This window comes from Equus caballus, chromosome 15 (assembly GCF_041296265.1).
Source record: "Equus caballus isolate H_3958 breed thoroughbred chromosome 15, TB-T2T, whole genome shotgun sequence".
In the NCBI taxonomy this organism is placed as follows: Eukaryota; Metazoa; Chordata; class Mammalia; order Perissodactyla; family Equidae; genus Equus; species Equus caballus.
Window position 1 is genome coordinate 71,455,780 of NC_091698.1, and position 17,622 is coordinate 71,473,401.

At 35.9% G+C, this 17,622-nt stretch overlaps 1 protein-coding gene across 16 annotated transcripts in view; it reads right to left on the reverse strand.

Moving 5' to 3' along the window:
• MTA3 (metastasis associated 1 family member 3) overlaps positions 1-17,622 on the reverse strand; it is a 186,983-nt gene that overhangs the window by 76,066 nt on the left and 93,295 nt on the right. For all 16 annotated transcript variants that reach the window (XM_070236413.1, XM_023619162.2, XM_070236412.1 and 13 more), the window contains 2 exons: positions 8,423-8,486; positions 4,940-5,057 (listed from right to left, as the gene is read on the reverse strand). In XM_070236413.1, the coding sequence (XP_070092514.1) occupies positions 4,940-5,057; positions 8,423-8,486 (182 nt within the window). The remainder of the gene's footprint in view (positions 1-4,939; positions 5,058-8,422; positions 8,487-17,622) is intronic.

Sequence of the window (17,622 nt, forward strand, 5' to 3'; positions counted from 1 at the left end):
CCCAGTACATAGGTCTATCTTCTAGTTGTCAGGTCTTGTATGTGAGCCATTGCCACAGCATGGCCACTGACAGACAAGTGGTGTGGTTCTGCACCCAAGAACCAAACGCAGGCCACCAAAACAGATCACATCAAACTTTAACCACTAGGCCATGAGGGCTGGCTCAAGAATGTTTTACTTTTGAAATCAGAAAATAAAGGTTTGGAATGTACAGTTATAAGAGGAGAAAGAAAAATTATATCTCACTAGGAAAATGTTTTTAAAATGAAAAGCTCTGAATCTCTCTGGTACATAAACTACCCAGATCAGCCAAAATCCCCACCAAAGTGTAACTGTTCACTAGATTCCATGGTCACCTCAGATAGTTGACTTAAGGGCATTCAGGATCTCTAGGCATGAGAGTGTCACATTAAAACACAGCTTCAACAACTCTAACATTCTTAAAGTTGTATTTAAAAGAAAAACCCAGCCAGAAAACTCATAAAAACGTGAAATCAAAAATGAGTAATTGGGGAGCCGGCCTTGTGGCTGAGTGGTTAAGTTCGCATGCTCCACTTCAGCAGCCCAGGGTTTCACTGGTTCAAATCCTGGGCATGGACATGACACCACTCATCAGGCCATGGTGAGGCAGTCCCCAACATGCCACAACTAGAAGGACCCACAACTAAAATATGCAATTATGTACCGGGGGGATTTGGGGAGGGAAAAAAAGAAGAAGAAGATTGGCAACAGTTGTTAGCTCAGGTGCCAATCTTTAAAAAAAAGAAAAAAATTAAAAGAAAAAATGAGCAATTGATCAAATAAATTATTTTCTGTTGCTATTTGCTGTATTTCTAAAATTGGAAATTCCACCAAGCAGACATAACACTTATGAATATATAAGCATCTAACACAGGAGCACTAAAGTACATAAAGCAACTATTAACAGACCTATAGGGAGAAATTAAGAGTAACACAAGAATAGCAGGGGACCTCGACACCCAACTTACATCAATGGACAGATCACCCAGACAGAAAGTCAACAAGAAAATAGTGGATTTAAACAAAACACTTGATGAGATGGACTTAATCAATATACAGAGAGAGCATTCCATCCAAAAACAACAGAATACACATTCTTCTCAAGTGCACATGGATCACTCTCAAAGAGATCATATGTTGGAAAACAAGGCAAGCCTCAATAATTTTAAGAAGACTGAAATCATCTCAAGCACCTTTTCCAACCACAATGCTATGAAACTAAAAATCAACTACAAGAAAAAAAGCGAAAGTCAGAAACGTGGAGATCAAACAACATGCTACTGAACAACCATTGGATCAATGAAGAAATCAAAGGAGAAATTTAAAAATACCTGGAGACAAATGAAAATGAAAATACAACATACCAACTCTTATGGGATTCCTCAATAGCAGTTATAAGAAGGAAATTCATAGCAATACAGACCCACCTCAACAAACAAGAAAAATCTCAAGTAATCTTAAACTGCACCTAACGGAACTAGAAAAAGAGAACAAACAAAGCCCAAAGTCAGCAGAAGGAAGGAAATAATAAAAAGCAGAAGCAGAAATAAATGAAATAGAGACTAAAAAAACAGTAGAAAGGATTAATGAAACTAAGAGCTGGTTATTTGAGATGATAAACAAAATTGACAAACCCTTAAGCAGACTCACCAAGAAAAAAAGAGAGAAGGCTCAAATAAATCAAATTAGAAATGAAAGAGGAGAAATTACAATGGATACCACAGAAATACAAAGGATTATAAGATAATACTATGAAAAACTACATGCCCACAAATTGAATAACCTAGAAGAAAGGGATAAATTCTTAAGACTCATACAACCTCCTGAAACTGAATCAAGAAGAAATAGACAATCTAAACAGACCAACCATAAGTAAAGAGATTGAAACAGTAATCAAAAACTTCCCAAAAAACAAAAGTCCAGGACAAGATGGCTTCCCTGGAGAATTCTACCAAACATTCAAAGAAGATTTAATACCTATACTTCTCAAACTATTCCAAAAAAGTTTTTCTGGAAAACTTTTTTGCAAGTTTAAAGAAGACAGAACACTTCCTAACTGATTCTATAAGACCAACATCACCCTGATACCAAAACCAGACAAAGACAACACAAACAGGGAAAATTACAGGCTGATGAACATACATGCAAAAGTCTTCAACAAAATACTGGCAAACTGAATACAGCAACAGATTAAGAGGATCATACACCATGATCAACTAGCATTTATTACAGCAATGCAGGGATGGTTCAACATCAGCAAATCAATCAATGTGATACACCACATTAACAAAATGAGGAATAAAAATCACATGATCATCTCAATAGACGCAGAGAAAGCATCTGACAAGATCCAACATCCATTTACAATAAAAACTCTCAATAAAATGGGTATAGAAGAAAAGTACCTCAACATAACAAAGGCCATATATGACAAACCAAAAGCCAACATCATACTCAATGGGAAAAAACTGAAAGCCATCCCTCTGAGAACAGGAACAATACAAAGATGCCCACTGTCGTCACTCCTATTCAACATAGTACTGAAGGTTTTGGTCAGAGCAATTGGGCAAGAAAAATAAATAAAAGGAATCCAAATTGGGAAGGAAGAAGTGAAACTCTGTTTGCAGATGACGTGATTCTATATATAGAAAACCCTAAAGAATCCACTAGAAAACTATAATAATCAATAACTGCAGCAAAGTTGGAGGGTACAAAATCAACTTATAAAAATCAGTTGCCTTTCCATACATTAACAACGAACTAACAGAAAGAGAAGTCATGGATACAATTCCATTTACAATCACAACCAAAAGAATAAAATATCTAGGAATAAATTTAACCAAAGACATGAAAGACCTATACACTGAAAACTATAAGGCATTATTGAAAGAAACTGAAGAAGACATAAAGAAATGGAAAGCTATTCCATGCTCATGGCTAGGAAGAATAAACGTAGTTAAAATGTCCATACTAAAGCAATCTACAGATTCAGTGCAATCCCAATCAGAATCCCAACAACATTCTTCACGGAAATAGAACAAAGAGTCCTAAAATTTATATGAAACAACCTAAGACCTCTAATAGCCAAAGCAATCCTGAGAAAAAGAACAAAGCCAGAGGCATCACAATACCTGACTTCAAAATATACTACAAAGCTACAGTAATCAAAACAGCATTGTACTGGAACAAAAACAGACACACAGATCAATGGAACAGAATTGAAAGCCCAGAAATAAAACCACACACCTATAGAGAGTTAACGTTCAACAAAGAAGCAAAGAAGACACAATGGAGAAAGGAAAGTCTCTTCAATAAATGGTGTTGGGAAAATTGGACAGCCACAGGCAAAAGAATGAAGGTATAGACTACCACCTTGTGCCATACACAAAAATTAACTCAAAATGGATTAAAGACTTTAATGTAAGAGCTGAAACCATAAAACTGGTAGAAGAAAATACAGGCAGTACACTATTTGACATTGGTCTTAGCAGCGTCTTTTCAAATATCATGTCTACACAGGGAAGGGAAACAAAATAAAAAATTAACAAATGGGACTACAGGGGCTGGCCCCGTGGCCGAGTGGTTAAGTTTGCGTGCTGCTCTGCAGGCGGCCCAGTCGTTCGTTGGTTCGAATCCTGGGTGCGGACATGGCACTGCTCATCAAACCACGCTAAGGCAGCGTCCCACATGCCACAACTAGAAGGACCCACAACGAAGAATATACAACTATGTACTGGGGGGCTTTGGGGAGAAAAAAATAAAAATATCTTAAAAAAAAATGGGACTACATTAGACTAAAAAGCTTCTGCAAGGCAAAGGAAACCATTAACAAAATGAAAAGACAACCCACCAACTGGGAGAAAATATTTGCAAATCATATATCCCACAAGGGGTTAATTTCCTATATAAAGAACTTGTACAAGTCAACAACAAAACAACAACCCGATCAAAAAATGGGCAAAGGATATTAACATTTTTCCAAAGAAGATATACAGATGGCCAACAGACACATGAAAAGATCTTCAGCATCACTAATTATTAGGGAAATACAAATCAAAACTACAATGAGATAATCACCTTACACCAGTCAGAACGGCTATAATTACCAAGATAAAAAAACAACAAATGTTGGAGAGGATGTGGAGAAAAAGGAACCTCATGCACTGGTGGTGGGAATGCAAACTGGTGCAGCTACTATGGAAAATAGTATGGAGACTTCTCAAAAACTTAAAAATAGAAATACTATATGATCCAGCTATCCCACTACTGGGTATTTACCCAAAGAACTTGAAATCAACAATCCAAAGAGATTTATGCACCCTAGGTTCACTGCAGCAGTATTCACAATAGCCAAGACACGGAAGCAACCCAAACATCCTTCCACAGATGAATGGATAAAGAAGATGTGGTATACATATATACAATGAAATACTACTCACCCATAAAAAAAGACAAAATCGTCCCATTTGCAACAGCATGGATGGTCCTTGAAGGTATGATGTTAGGCAAAATAAGCCAGACAGAGAAAGACAAATACTGTATGATTTCACTCATATGTGGAAGATAAATAAATACATGGATAAAGAGAACAGATTAGTAGTTACCAGAGGGGAAGGAGGCTGGGGGTGGATGAAAGGGGTAAAGGGGCACATATGTATGGTGATGGACAAAATTAGACTACTGGTGGTGAGCATGATGAAGTCTATTCAGAAACTGATAAATAATAATGTACATCCAAAATTATACAATGTTATAAACCATATGATCTCAATAAAATTATTGAAACAATAAATAAAATTGCAGGAACTCATAACCTTTAAACTTTAGCCTAAAGGTTGTTTCTCTCATAGAGGAAAAGAATATTTGAATTTTAGGATATATTTGTTTTCATAGGACTGAAACCCAAAGAAAAACATACCTTCTAAGAGCATTTCTGGAATGTCTGCTTGATATCTAGGTCCCACTCTAATTTCACCTTTGTCAGCTAATAGTGTTTTCACCGAAGGGTCATAGACCAATGAATAGAAAAAGGTATCCTGAAAAAAAAAGACAGAAAATATCTAGGTACACTTAATGTCTTCTACTTTCTATAAAGCAATAAATCCAATGCCACAATAATAAAACCATAAAACTTCTGAGTGTATAAAACTTCATTTTGGTAAATAAACTCATAAATCTTTAAGGAGAGCAGGATGTTACCATCATGTAAGATAGTATAAAACTAACTCAAGCCAAAACAAATAGCTTACAACAAAGGCGGATTACAAAGTTTTGTTATTATTTGTTTTAGTCTAAAAGAAAACCATTTAACTGCTCTAAAACAGAGTTTTGAAAAGCTAGCAAAGTTAAGCCATACGTCAAAGGTAAGCCATCTGAAATCAAGTAATCATTTAAACCTCTAAAGCCCATATCAAAGTAAGGATGCCTTCATAGATACCAGGTACTTACTTTTGGAGTGTCCATCCCACATTTTATCAAAATATTAAAATGCACATGCATCTCACATTAAACAAACTATACAAGAGTTGAGCTTATATGCAGTTCACTAATTAAAATGTCACATTATATATATTTAATTAAACATCTATTAATTCTAATTCTGCAGTTCTCCTTTAAATTCTGAAGCATTCATATGTACATACAGATAGGCATATAAACATAATTATGCATACCACCACCACTAGCACAACCACCTAACTTTCCATGATCCTTTAAAACACAAAAAGGCCCTAAATTCTGCGCCTAATGAATAAAATGACCTGGCCACTAGTCCTTTGCTAATTTCTGCATAACCACCCGAGGTCATCTGAACCCGTGAAGTCTTATCCCTGCTTCCCATTATGATTCTGAAGATCATAGACTGCACAACTCTCTGTATTATACCTGGAAGGTATCCCTACCATCAGCACTTTATTAAGACCCACCTAAGCAAGCTGCAAATAAGAGATAACCTATCAGACCACAAAGTTTCTCCTTTCAGGGTCTTAGAGAGAGACTGTGATAAAGGGAAAGGAGGAAAGCAGACATCCATTGAGAAATTCGATGCTGTTTTAATCATGGGTCACTGTCAGGAGAAAAGATTAAACAGTAAAATGGTTAAAAAGTCACACCAATATATGTGAGAATTGATGCATTTAAAAAAATGCTACCTGGGGCTCGCCCCAGGTAACAAGGATTAAGTTTTGGTTAAGCATTGGTTAAGTTTGCACATTCTGCTCCAGTGGCCCTGGTTCACCAGTTTGGATCCTGGGCACAGACCTACGCACCGCTCATCACCCATGCTGTGGTGACATGCCACATAGAACTAGAATGACTTACAACTAGTATATACAACTACATCCTAGGGCTTTGGGGAGAAAATAAAAAATAAAAAGAGGAAGACTGGCAAAAGATGTTAGCTCATGGCCAATCTTCCTCACCAAAAAGCATACTTTAAAAAAATAAAAATAAAAAAACGCTACCTAAGGAAAAGAAGAAATCTGCAGAATATATAAACCAAACTGCTTAATAAGTAGATGGGGGGTAATTAGTAGGTAATCAGAGTTGTTTATTTTTTAAGTCAGGAGCAACAAAGGATGTACTAGATAACTAAAGCTACTGCCGCTGGCTCATCATCAGCTTTAAAAGTAGACATACTTCAGGCCACTTTTATTCTGTAAAATGCGTTAGCATAGTATTCCATAAAAACAGGATTTTACCATACTTTACAGTAAAATGAAATGAAATTATTATTTAGGGCAGCGTAAGTTGCTTAGACTCTAGATTTATATATTGATTTGGGAAAATATCCAAAATGTGTTTAGTTAAAATAAAAGTTGTAAAAAAAGGGCAAGAGTTCTGAAAGTTGTTTAGACAATCAGCCAATTTCAAGAACACACTCTGTTACAAAGTAAAAAATGATTAGAAAGTTGCCTTTTGAGTTACCATCTTCAAACATGCCAATCTCAATACTTTAATGAGACTAAAAAACAGATTTTCTCAAAGATGGTCTTCTAACAGATAAAGTAGCAAATCTAAATCACAAAAAGTGTTTTTCAAATTGAATAAAGAATACTGTGAAAGCAGTATTACTTTTCCTAAACTGCTTCTTCTGCCCACCCCCACCCCCCCCACCCACACACACACAAAAGAATTTCCTTAAATACATTGCCAGAGGTTAGTTCCTATTCCAAAGACTGATAGAGGACTAAGTAGTTAAAAATCAAGTGGATAGGAAAAAAGTCCTAAAGACTTTTGGGAATTTTCATCTAATACAGTCCCTAGCATATACGAATTGTTAACAACAAATTAGAAGGCAAAAAATAACTTTCAAAAAGAATTCCACTTTTAAGAGCCAAATATACCAATAAGATACACTGAAACATACTGAATGCTTCCTCTTTTTATTTCTGCTTCTGTGAACTAATGCTAATTTCTGAGCATTATCATTTCCCATAGCATTCTCCACCATTCTGCTGGACAGACTGACGACAAACTCTACCACCTTCTTTTCTAAATTTCACAAGTTATAAAAGATTATTAACCTTTTTTCTACCTTAAACATTTATTTCCTTTTAGCTTTCTTTATTAGATTTTGTAATGTATAGTAGTTCACAAGTTTGTATCCATCTTGTTCGATTAAGTTTTCTTCATTTGAGATAAGGCAACAACACTTTTGAGTATGACAAGAATTTTTTTTTAATGAAATATGTCCCTTTAATTGCTTAAAAAACCATACATATACAAAATAAAGATTTGGGGAAAATAAAAACATCGTGAAACCATAAAGGTTAACTACCTAAAACATCACCAACAGTAAAATATTTTTCCCATAATACAAATGTTAAGTCACATAAAATTCTGCATAATGTGGAATATTCTGTTTATAAGAATTCCCTCCCTTCAAAGAAGCACATGCTCTAATTCAACTTGTTAAAAAATGTTTAAAATGCTTCTTGTTGAAGTTTACAGAAAGAAATATTTTTAGCTGACAAAGTTTATTAGGATTCCAGGAAAGAAAGCAGACCACCAATGGTAAAATCTCATCTATAAAAAGTCTAAAAGAAAAGCTATTTATTTAAAAAACAACAAAAAAACAGGGAGGAGGACCAAGTACACTAAAGTCACTTATTTCATAAAACCAAAATATTTCTTCTGCCACCAACTAAATCATGTGCTACACTTTATAAAGCTTTTCATTACCAACTAAAAAAGAGAGACAGACAGACACCAGAGCTTTTGCCAACACTTAGCTGTTAACCAGAAAAATCAAATTACCCAAATACATGCTAGTCATTATACTTTTACTATAATTCTGCTATCGTGGTGCAATAATTTGGTGCAAGAAGACATAAATTCAAAGGTATGGGCTTCCTGTGAAATAAAGGGGGAAAAGCACAAAACAAGTGTAATTGTGAATTACCTCTTTATCAAGATATGACAATACTGACTCTGTCTCATTCAGAAGGGCAACACTGCATTTTCCCCTGTTGAAAAAAGGAAAAATAAATAAATGTAAGAAAAGCCACCTCACTTTCACAGCTATACAAAGTCAGGAATATTCAAAATGTAAAGTTGGTATTAAGAAACCAGACAGCAGGTAGGAATATAAATGTATATATATAAATGTATATATTTAGATTCACTTTCCAATCCAGGTATACCAAAACCTAAAAAATAAGATTGTCTTTGTAGACATTTATTGAAAGGCTAACCTGGGAAAGGAACTGTGTTAGGCAGTAAATCCTTATAACATAAAACACTTTACAATAGGTAGTTCCTAATTATTCAAGAAAAAACCCTTCAGAGTAAGAGTCAGTTTCTGAATATAACGAGTTAACATGAGGTAATTTTATACATGAGATCTTCAGACAATGACATCACCATGCAAACCAGTGTCTAAAATAATCTTCAGATTTTTTAAGTAACCACTGCACATGAGAACCTAATACACATTTGTATCAGGATTAACTAACCTAACTTTACTGAAATTGCTCTAAAGACTAGTTAAAATTTAAACACAAGGAACTTCTATAGAGCAAGGGGCAAATAAAGAGCTAGAGATTCATGGACCTTGAAGTGTGATGGCATTCACCTTTGATCATAAAGCTGTGGGCGTGAATTTGGAAATGAATATCTATCTTAAAAAAAAAGGCTTGTCCAGACTTGAAAAAAATTAATGTTATCCAGGTAGAGACATTTATTACAAGCACTTTTTAAAAAATTATCCTAACTAGCTTGAAAAATTCAGTGGAGCTACAAATTTAACCAGAGAATTTTGATAGACTATTCAAGTTCCACATATTAGTCAAGACTAACAAAATATTTTTTACATGTCATAATGTCATTTGGTTTTCTCAGCAAAAGTCACTACCTACTCCCCAGAAAATAAGAAGGGAAAACAAATACATTACATATATATTAAATAGGAAGCTAGAAGAGCTTGCTGTTGGATTTTCAGGTGAAAAACAATTCAAAGGTAAAAATCAACAAAAGCAAAATAAAACAGCAAAAGTAAATGCTAAGTCAAAAGTTAGTTTTCTAAATACTTTGCAACTGTATGTTCCTCAAATTAAAAAAAAAAATTCCTGTTATAAAAACATCTTTTTCTGGTTATTATCTTAGGTTAATATCACTTCAAAAGATTTCTCTGAGAGCATGTGGTATTTCCATATTATCCTGTCAAATCTCTAATTTGGTGACCAAGAGTTATAAAGGTTTCCTGTTTTTCTAATATATTTTATTCATACATATTGCTGAAGCAGAAAAAATTAACATTACTACTTCAGTGCACATAAGAACACTCAAAGTCAACAATTACCTGATGTGCTCTTACAAAGGACAGAATCATGAGCAGGGAAACTGCTCTGTTGCTGTCAGCCCATCTACAGCTGCCAGAGAACTTCTATGACGAGTGAATACGTGTTCACACATGCAGCCTGCTGCAGTAATAAATGAGGTCTCCAAAAATAGTTTTTATCTACTTTCTTTGCCTCAGTAACAGCTGACAGAGCAGTATTTCTAACACTTAATACTTAATCACTTAATACTTTAATATTTAATCACCTAGAAGAAATAAAATCTCTTTTTTAAAGTTCTCTAGTGTTGGTTTTTCTTTTAATGGGCAAGAGCTGAATATTATTTTAACAGATATCACTATCTTTTTTTAAAAATTATTTTATTGAGGTCATACTGGTGTATAACATTGTGTAATTTCAGGGGTACATTATTAGACATCAGTTTCTGTATAGACTGCATTGTGCTCACCAGCAACAGTCTAGTTTTTATCCATCACCGTACCCATGTGCCCCTTTACCCCTTTCACCCTCCCCCTACACCCCTCCCCTCTGATAGATAGCACTTTCTTTATAGTCACTTGAATTTTAAGGGATAACAGACACTGACAATTCATACAAACAATATAGCATAAAGTCTCCTCCATACTATCTGAAATGACAAAAGAATTTAAAATGAATCATTAAACTTTTCATAATTATATTAGGAAATGAGGAAACACTGGATATACTGTTTTAGAGGCACAACAGAATCAATGGAAGGAGGGCCAGCCCGGTGACACAGTGGTTAAGTTCATGCTCTGCTTCGGTGGCCCAGGGTTTGTGGCTTCAGATCCTGGGCACGGACCTACACACTGCTCATCAAGCCACGCTGTAGTAGCATCCCATACACAAAATAGAGGAAGACTGGAACAGATGTTATTAGCTCAGGGACAATCTTCCTCTCACACACACACACACACACACAAATCAATAGAAGGATACTATAACCAATCTGAAATATAAATTTAAGGGGATTGTAGCTTTCATGTAAAGATAAAAGAATAACAGGTGATTTTAGCCTTTATTTTTTCTTTTAATGTCGCTTTATTGTACTTTTTCCCAAATTAAAAAATGAAAATCCAACACTTAAATTTTCATGTACATATATTAACAGCTAACTAAGAGGTTGAGTCAGAACTATTTTATGAAGTAAATGTGAACATGTAATTAACACATGTACTACCACGCCAAGAGTTGTTGATACAAGTAGTTTAAAAAGAGATTTAAAGTGTTGGCTTCCTTTATGCTGAACAAATCTTGGCTCATAAATAAAAACATGATAAATTTTAAGTGAGCTACAAACTAAAGGAACTATTAATTCTGAATATAGACAACCCAACTGATTTATCCTGAACCTCAAGCAATGAACCTAATTGTGTCTCTTTAATACTTTAATTGTGTCTCAATACGTCACTCCTTAAGGAATGATGATACCCATACATACTAATATAAAACATACCAAAGAATGTAATGCAAAGAAACATTACTTCAGGCCCACAGAACTATTCATACTGCTTTTCTTTAGGGAATCACACAAGAGGATGGGATTTCTATAGACATAACTATTTTCCCACAGATCGTTCAAGAAGTTTTAAAAAATATACTGTTTCAGAGCCTGTGCTAGGTGCTGGGACAGAGAGAAATATGAAGAAATAATTACAACACAACACAATCCCATGTAACAGCAGGTGCTGATCAGCCTGAAATCTGCTATTTGCTTAACAAGATGTCCAGTATAATCCCACAGAGCCAAAAAACATATGCAAAAATGTGCATACAGGGGGCTGGCCCCATGGCCGAGTGGTTGAGTTCGCGCGCTCCGCTGCAGGCGGCCCAGTGTTTCGTTGGTTCGGGTCCTGGGCGCGGACATGGCACTGCTCATCGGACCACGCTGAGGCAGCGTCCCACGTGCCACAGCTGGAGGGACCCACAGCGAAGAGTACACAACTATGTACGGGGGGGCTTTGGGGAGAAAAAGGAAAAAATAAAATCTTAAAAAAAAAAAAAAAATGTGCATACAGGTTACATACTTCTTGTATCTAAAGATGTTACCTATTTGTATAAATGAATGAAGAGGAAGTTGAAATTAGCATCTATTTCCCCACTGCCTAAAGACTTTTCCTCAGTTTGCAGAATGGTTCAGGACCACTATCCCTGCTGGGAAAACGCAAATTTCTTAGTGCCACACCAAACTTACTGAATCCAAGTATCTTGGGGAGGGATCAAGGAATCTACTTGGCTAACAAGCTTCCCCACGTGCTCCTTAGGTACACTGCACTTGGAAAACCACCACTACAGATGCAGAGTCTGACTTTTAACTTTCCTTGTTCAACAAAAGCCACTATTCCTTCATTAAAGAAAGGCATTTTTCTCATTGGCCTCATGAGTCTTACATTTGCCACAAATTGAATTCTGAACATTGTTTCATATAAAAAACCATGCTAGTTTCTGTTACTGGAAATCCAACGAATAGTCAGATTTACACTGCATTTAACCTACTGAATATAATAAACAAATAAAAAAATACTGAGGTTCAAAGATCCAAAATGCTTTCAGAAGATTACATTTCTCAACAGCAACACGGTAAGATAGGACAAAAGGGAAGATTCAAAATTCTGCGAAAAATGATCTCCAAAGCAGAATTATATGTCTAAACAAATCATCAACCAAGTGTGAAAAGCATTTTCAGATAAGGACTAAAAATTTTTTACATTTTAGAAGACTAATCAAAAAGAAAAAGAAAAATGATCAACTCCAAGGAAAACAGAAGGTTATACAAGAAAGAATTATGTGAAGAATACTTAAATGTTCATAAAATACAAAGGCTGATTATTAAGTTAAACAAAAGTTGTGATGTATTGGAAATACGGGGAAAAGGAATAAAGAAAAAGTAAAGAGAGACTTCTAAAATCGAAAATTAATAGTGGCAGTAAGAGTGGAATAAATGCAGAAACCACTGTCAGAGAAGTTGAAAATGATTGCAGAGTGGGAACCAGGCATATGACTGACTGCCTTGGATATTATTAGACAGCTATATACACAGACTTGACTTTAAAAAATAATAAAATTTAGGGGCCAGCCCCGTGGCCAAGTGGTTAAGTTCGCATGCTCTGCTTCAGTGGCCCAGGGTTTCGCTGGTTCGGATCCTGGGCGTGGACATGGCACCACTCATCAGGCCACGTTGAAGTGGCGTCCCATATAGCACAACTAGAAGGACCCACAACTAAAATATACAACTATGTACTGGGGGGATTTGGGGAGAAAATGCAGAAAAATAAATAAATAAAATAAAACTTAAATGTAAAGTAAAGGGGAGGATCCTAATTAGATAAAGTACATAAATTTGTATAAATGCTATATATACCAAGGGAACAACAATTACTTACAACAACTCTACACTGGGTTTTCTCAACCGTGGCATTATTGACATTTTGCACCAGATAATTCTCTGTTGTGAGGGCTGTCCTGTGCACTTAGGATGTTTAGTGGCACCCCTGTCCTCTACCCACTGGATGACAGTAGCACCCCACATCTAGCTATAACAACCAAGACTGTCCAGACTTTCTCTAACGTCCTCTGAGAGACAAAACCGGCCCTGCTTAAGAACCACTGCTCTACATAACAGAGTTGACGAACCATGGCTTTCTTAACTATATCTCGGTAACAAACATTTAAGGACTGCCTATCTAAGTGAAAGAATATGATTTTATGGATCTTTAGATTATGAAAAGGAGGAGGACAGAAAGGAGAAAGAAATCTGGAAAGCTTTACACATTTCTATTCAAAGGTATATTTTTTGTTGTTAATATTGCTTTAACAGATGTTAAAAAATAAAAATTAGAGGAGGCCAAAAAAAAACCTACAACATCTGTTTGAGAAGGTAAGGCAGAGGAATGAAAACCCAAGAAGTTTGGGCTTAAAGTGATAGATCAATGAATTCTTGTGAAGAAAAATGACAAGCAGTGTTTTGGAAAGCTCATTCTGTCTCTGGCATGTTGAAAGTGCCAAAGCAATAAGACTAATCCATGATTCTGGAGATTTGATAACAAAATGAAAGAAACTGTCAAAGAGGAATTAAAGGGGAAAAAAACCCTTCCCTTGGAGACACTTTTCCCTTCTATAAGGGAGACAGTGGAATGTCCAAAAGAAGGCAGCAGGTGTCAGGAAGATCCTCTTCTCCAGGACACGATGACAAATCAATTGTTTTGATTACCAGGAAAATCTCACAAACATTTCCACAACCATGTGGAACACTAGTATTCAGCATGAGGATATACTTTCACCCAGCCCAGTACTCTTCTGGGCTGTGATTCTGGCTGAAGAAAGAAACACTTCACTGGGCCAGCCCCATGGCCCAGTGGTTAAGTTCGGCAAGCTCTGCTTCAGCGGCCTGTGTTCAATTCCCAAACATAGACCTACACCACTCATCAGCAGCCATGTGTGATGATGACCCACATATAAAACAGAGGAAGACCGACACAGATGTTAGCTCAGGGCGAATCTTCCTTGAGCAAAAAGAGGAAGGTTGGCAAGAGATGTTAGCTCAGGGCAAATCTTCCTTGGCAAAAGAAAAAAGAAAAGAAAGAAAAAAGAAACACTTCAACCCATAGGGAATAAACTGATCATTTCAAAGGAAAGATTATATAGTATAAACACAATATTCAAGACAGTGTGCTAAACATGTAAACTTTAAAATATCAAACTGTGATATAATTTTTCTCCTCTTACTGTATTTTTCCCTTAGTTCTCCTCCTACTAGAAATCCTAAGAGCCTACACACTCTAGGTCGTTAACTTCCTTATGTTAAATTCATTTCTTAAGTTGCACTACTTATAGTCATTGATAGTACCCTTTGGGCTAATTCAAATTTTGTTTACAGATACCAAGAAAATTGTGAAAATTCAACAACTTCAAATAAAAATATTGGCATAATGAAACACGCAGGGGAAAAAAATCTGCCTTTATTAGGTTTTTTTTTTTAAAGATTCCAAATAAGCTTCTTTAACATTAATAGCCAAACTGAAGAGAGACTGATAATCCACAGTGGAGTTCTATTTTATTACTTACATACCTAAAAGTTAACACTACTACTTGTTTTCCACTAAACCTAAGTCTGTAAAAAAAAAAACAAAGCAAAACTGTTTTCTCTGATAACAAAAAAAGTCTCAACAGGGGCTGGCCCGGTGGTGCAGTGGTTAGGTGCGCACGTTCGCTTTGGCCGCCCCGGGTTCACCGGTTCGGATCCCAGGTGCGAACATGGCACCGCTTGGGCACGACATCCTGTGGTAGGCATCTCACATATAAAGTAGAGGGAGATGGGCATGGATGTTAGCTCAGGGCCGGTGTTCCTCAGCAAAAAGAGGAGGATTCGCAGCTGTTAGCTCAGAGATAATCTTCCTCAAAAAAAAAAAAAAATTAAAACAAAATTTTTTTTAAAAAGTCTCAACAAACACATCATAAATTAAACTTATAAATTACAAATCCTTTCAGTTGAAACTCTCTGCTTTGCCCAAAACAGCAGTATGAAGAAATACAAAATACAGAAAGCATACAATCATGCTATTTTCAAGTATTTGACTTAGTATAACTTATTTTGTGAATATCCTCACAATCAAAACCTGTGTGAAATGATCTATACAAAAGTTTATTCTTGGCAGTATTATATTTTTAACAGCAAAAAACTAAAATGAACTAAACATCCATCAATTAGGACCAAACAAACTAGAAATATAAAACAGTCCTGGAAAAGAATGAGGCAGATCTTTATGATCTGATACGGAGCTATGTCTGAGATACTTCATTTAAAAAGCACAACAAATAGCATCATAATTTACTCCACAATTTACTTACACACACAAACACATACAGAGTTCACTGCTTCTGTATGCACGAAATGTTTCTGGGAGTATATATAACATTCCAGAAACACTGATGGGGTGGGAGACTGTACAAGAGTGAGATATTTTATTGTGTAACCGATATTTCGATTTCTGAACCATGTCAACACATTACATATCCCCCCTAAATGTCTGATTTTTAAAAGGAGGAGACCTGATCAGTTTTCTGTGATGCTGACAATAAAAAGGACAGCTCTTCTATCATCCACTGCTTTGGGATCGCATGTTATTCTAAACATTCATCCAAACTAGGTATACCATCCCCAACCATAGCAATTAATATCTATTGCCATCAAGTCCCATCTGCTAACTACAGCTTTGCAATTTCTGGAACATTTTTTGTTTAAAAAAATTCTGCAGATAGAGAGGCATTTTCTGTTCATTTATTAGTTTCTGATATGAATGACCACCTAAGGAAAAACTCAACCTTCCAAAATTAATTGCTCTAGGTAAAACATGAACCAGAAAATTTTTCAAATTACAGCTTCTGAAAATAAATGGAAATATTTTGCCAATGCTGAAAAACTTATAAGGCACAATGCATTTCCAAAACAATTTGATAACTCAGTTTCACGGAGACACACAAAGAGATAAATCCCAATACTGTATTTTTATTCAGTGACCTAATTGAAAGAAGTTTAACAGCATTCCGTTGGGGGGCGAGGGGGTAATATTTTTAGAGTCTCAACAGAGTAATAATGAACTAAATGACAGGCAAAGCCCATGTGTTTATCTCCTCTTCTCTGAGATGATTTTAAAATGACAGCAAGAGAATTAGAAACAAAAGAACCTAAAATCACTACGGGGGGGGTGGGCATCAGCACAGTGAAGATTTCAGAAAACTCTAGAAGACAGAGACAGATAAGAGAGACTTAGCAGGGCAAACCAAAGTCCAAGATGAGCATTTACTTCATTTAACAGAGAAACACTAAAGATAGTTTCACTAAGATTAGAACAAGGCACAAATCCCCACTATACGCATTACAATTAAACATGGCATTGGTGGTTTTAGCTAGTAGAATCGAGTAAGAGAAAATAATAAGAGACAAAGCCGAAAAGATGCATAAAGAGAGCTGATGCTGAGGAAAATGGAACTGGTTTACCTTAGCAGAGCCTTAAAGAATTTCCAGTCTTAAGATTAGGACCTGTAGGGTCCGGCCCCGTGGCCAAGTGGTTAAGTTTGCGCGCTCCACTTTGGCAGCCCAGGGTTTCACCGGTTCAGATCCTGGGCGCAGACATGGCACCGCTCATCAAGCCATGCTGAGACGGTATCCCACATGCTACAACTATAAGGACCCACAACTAAGTGTATAACTATGTCCTGGGGGGATTGGGGAGAAAAAGTAGAAAGAAAAAAAAAAATAAAAAAGATTAGGACCTGGAAAAGCCAGCTCCACCTCCTACTGGGACGCCTACCAGCAAAGTCTGGCCACATAATGGAAGTCCTGGTCAGCCTTGCTATTCCCTTGGTTTTAAAAAGGAAAGACAGCTAAGAATCATCTAATATTGGAAGAAAGTCTACAGCACAAAAAATAAATGCAAAAAATCAAAAATCAAAAACTGAAGCTGGAGGAAACAGAGGTGATTTAAGTAAGAAAAGAGAACTTTTTAAAAAGTTTGAGGATACTGCATTAATGAAACAAAAATAGGATGCACCAAAAAAGAAACATTTGGAAGACAAAAAGATCCTCTGAAATTTTTAAATGTGGTTGGCAAAATTAAAATATCACTAGATAGGCTGGAAGATAAAAGTCAAAGATTTAGCTCAGAACCAAACAAAGAAACAAAAACGGAAAACATGACAAAAGACAGGAAACAAAGACGAGCAATCCAGAAGATCTAACATAAAAGCAATAGAAGTACTATACAGAGAGGAAAAAAATATGAAA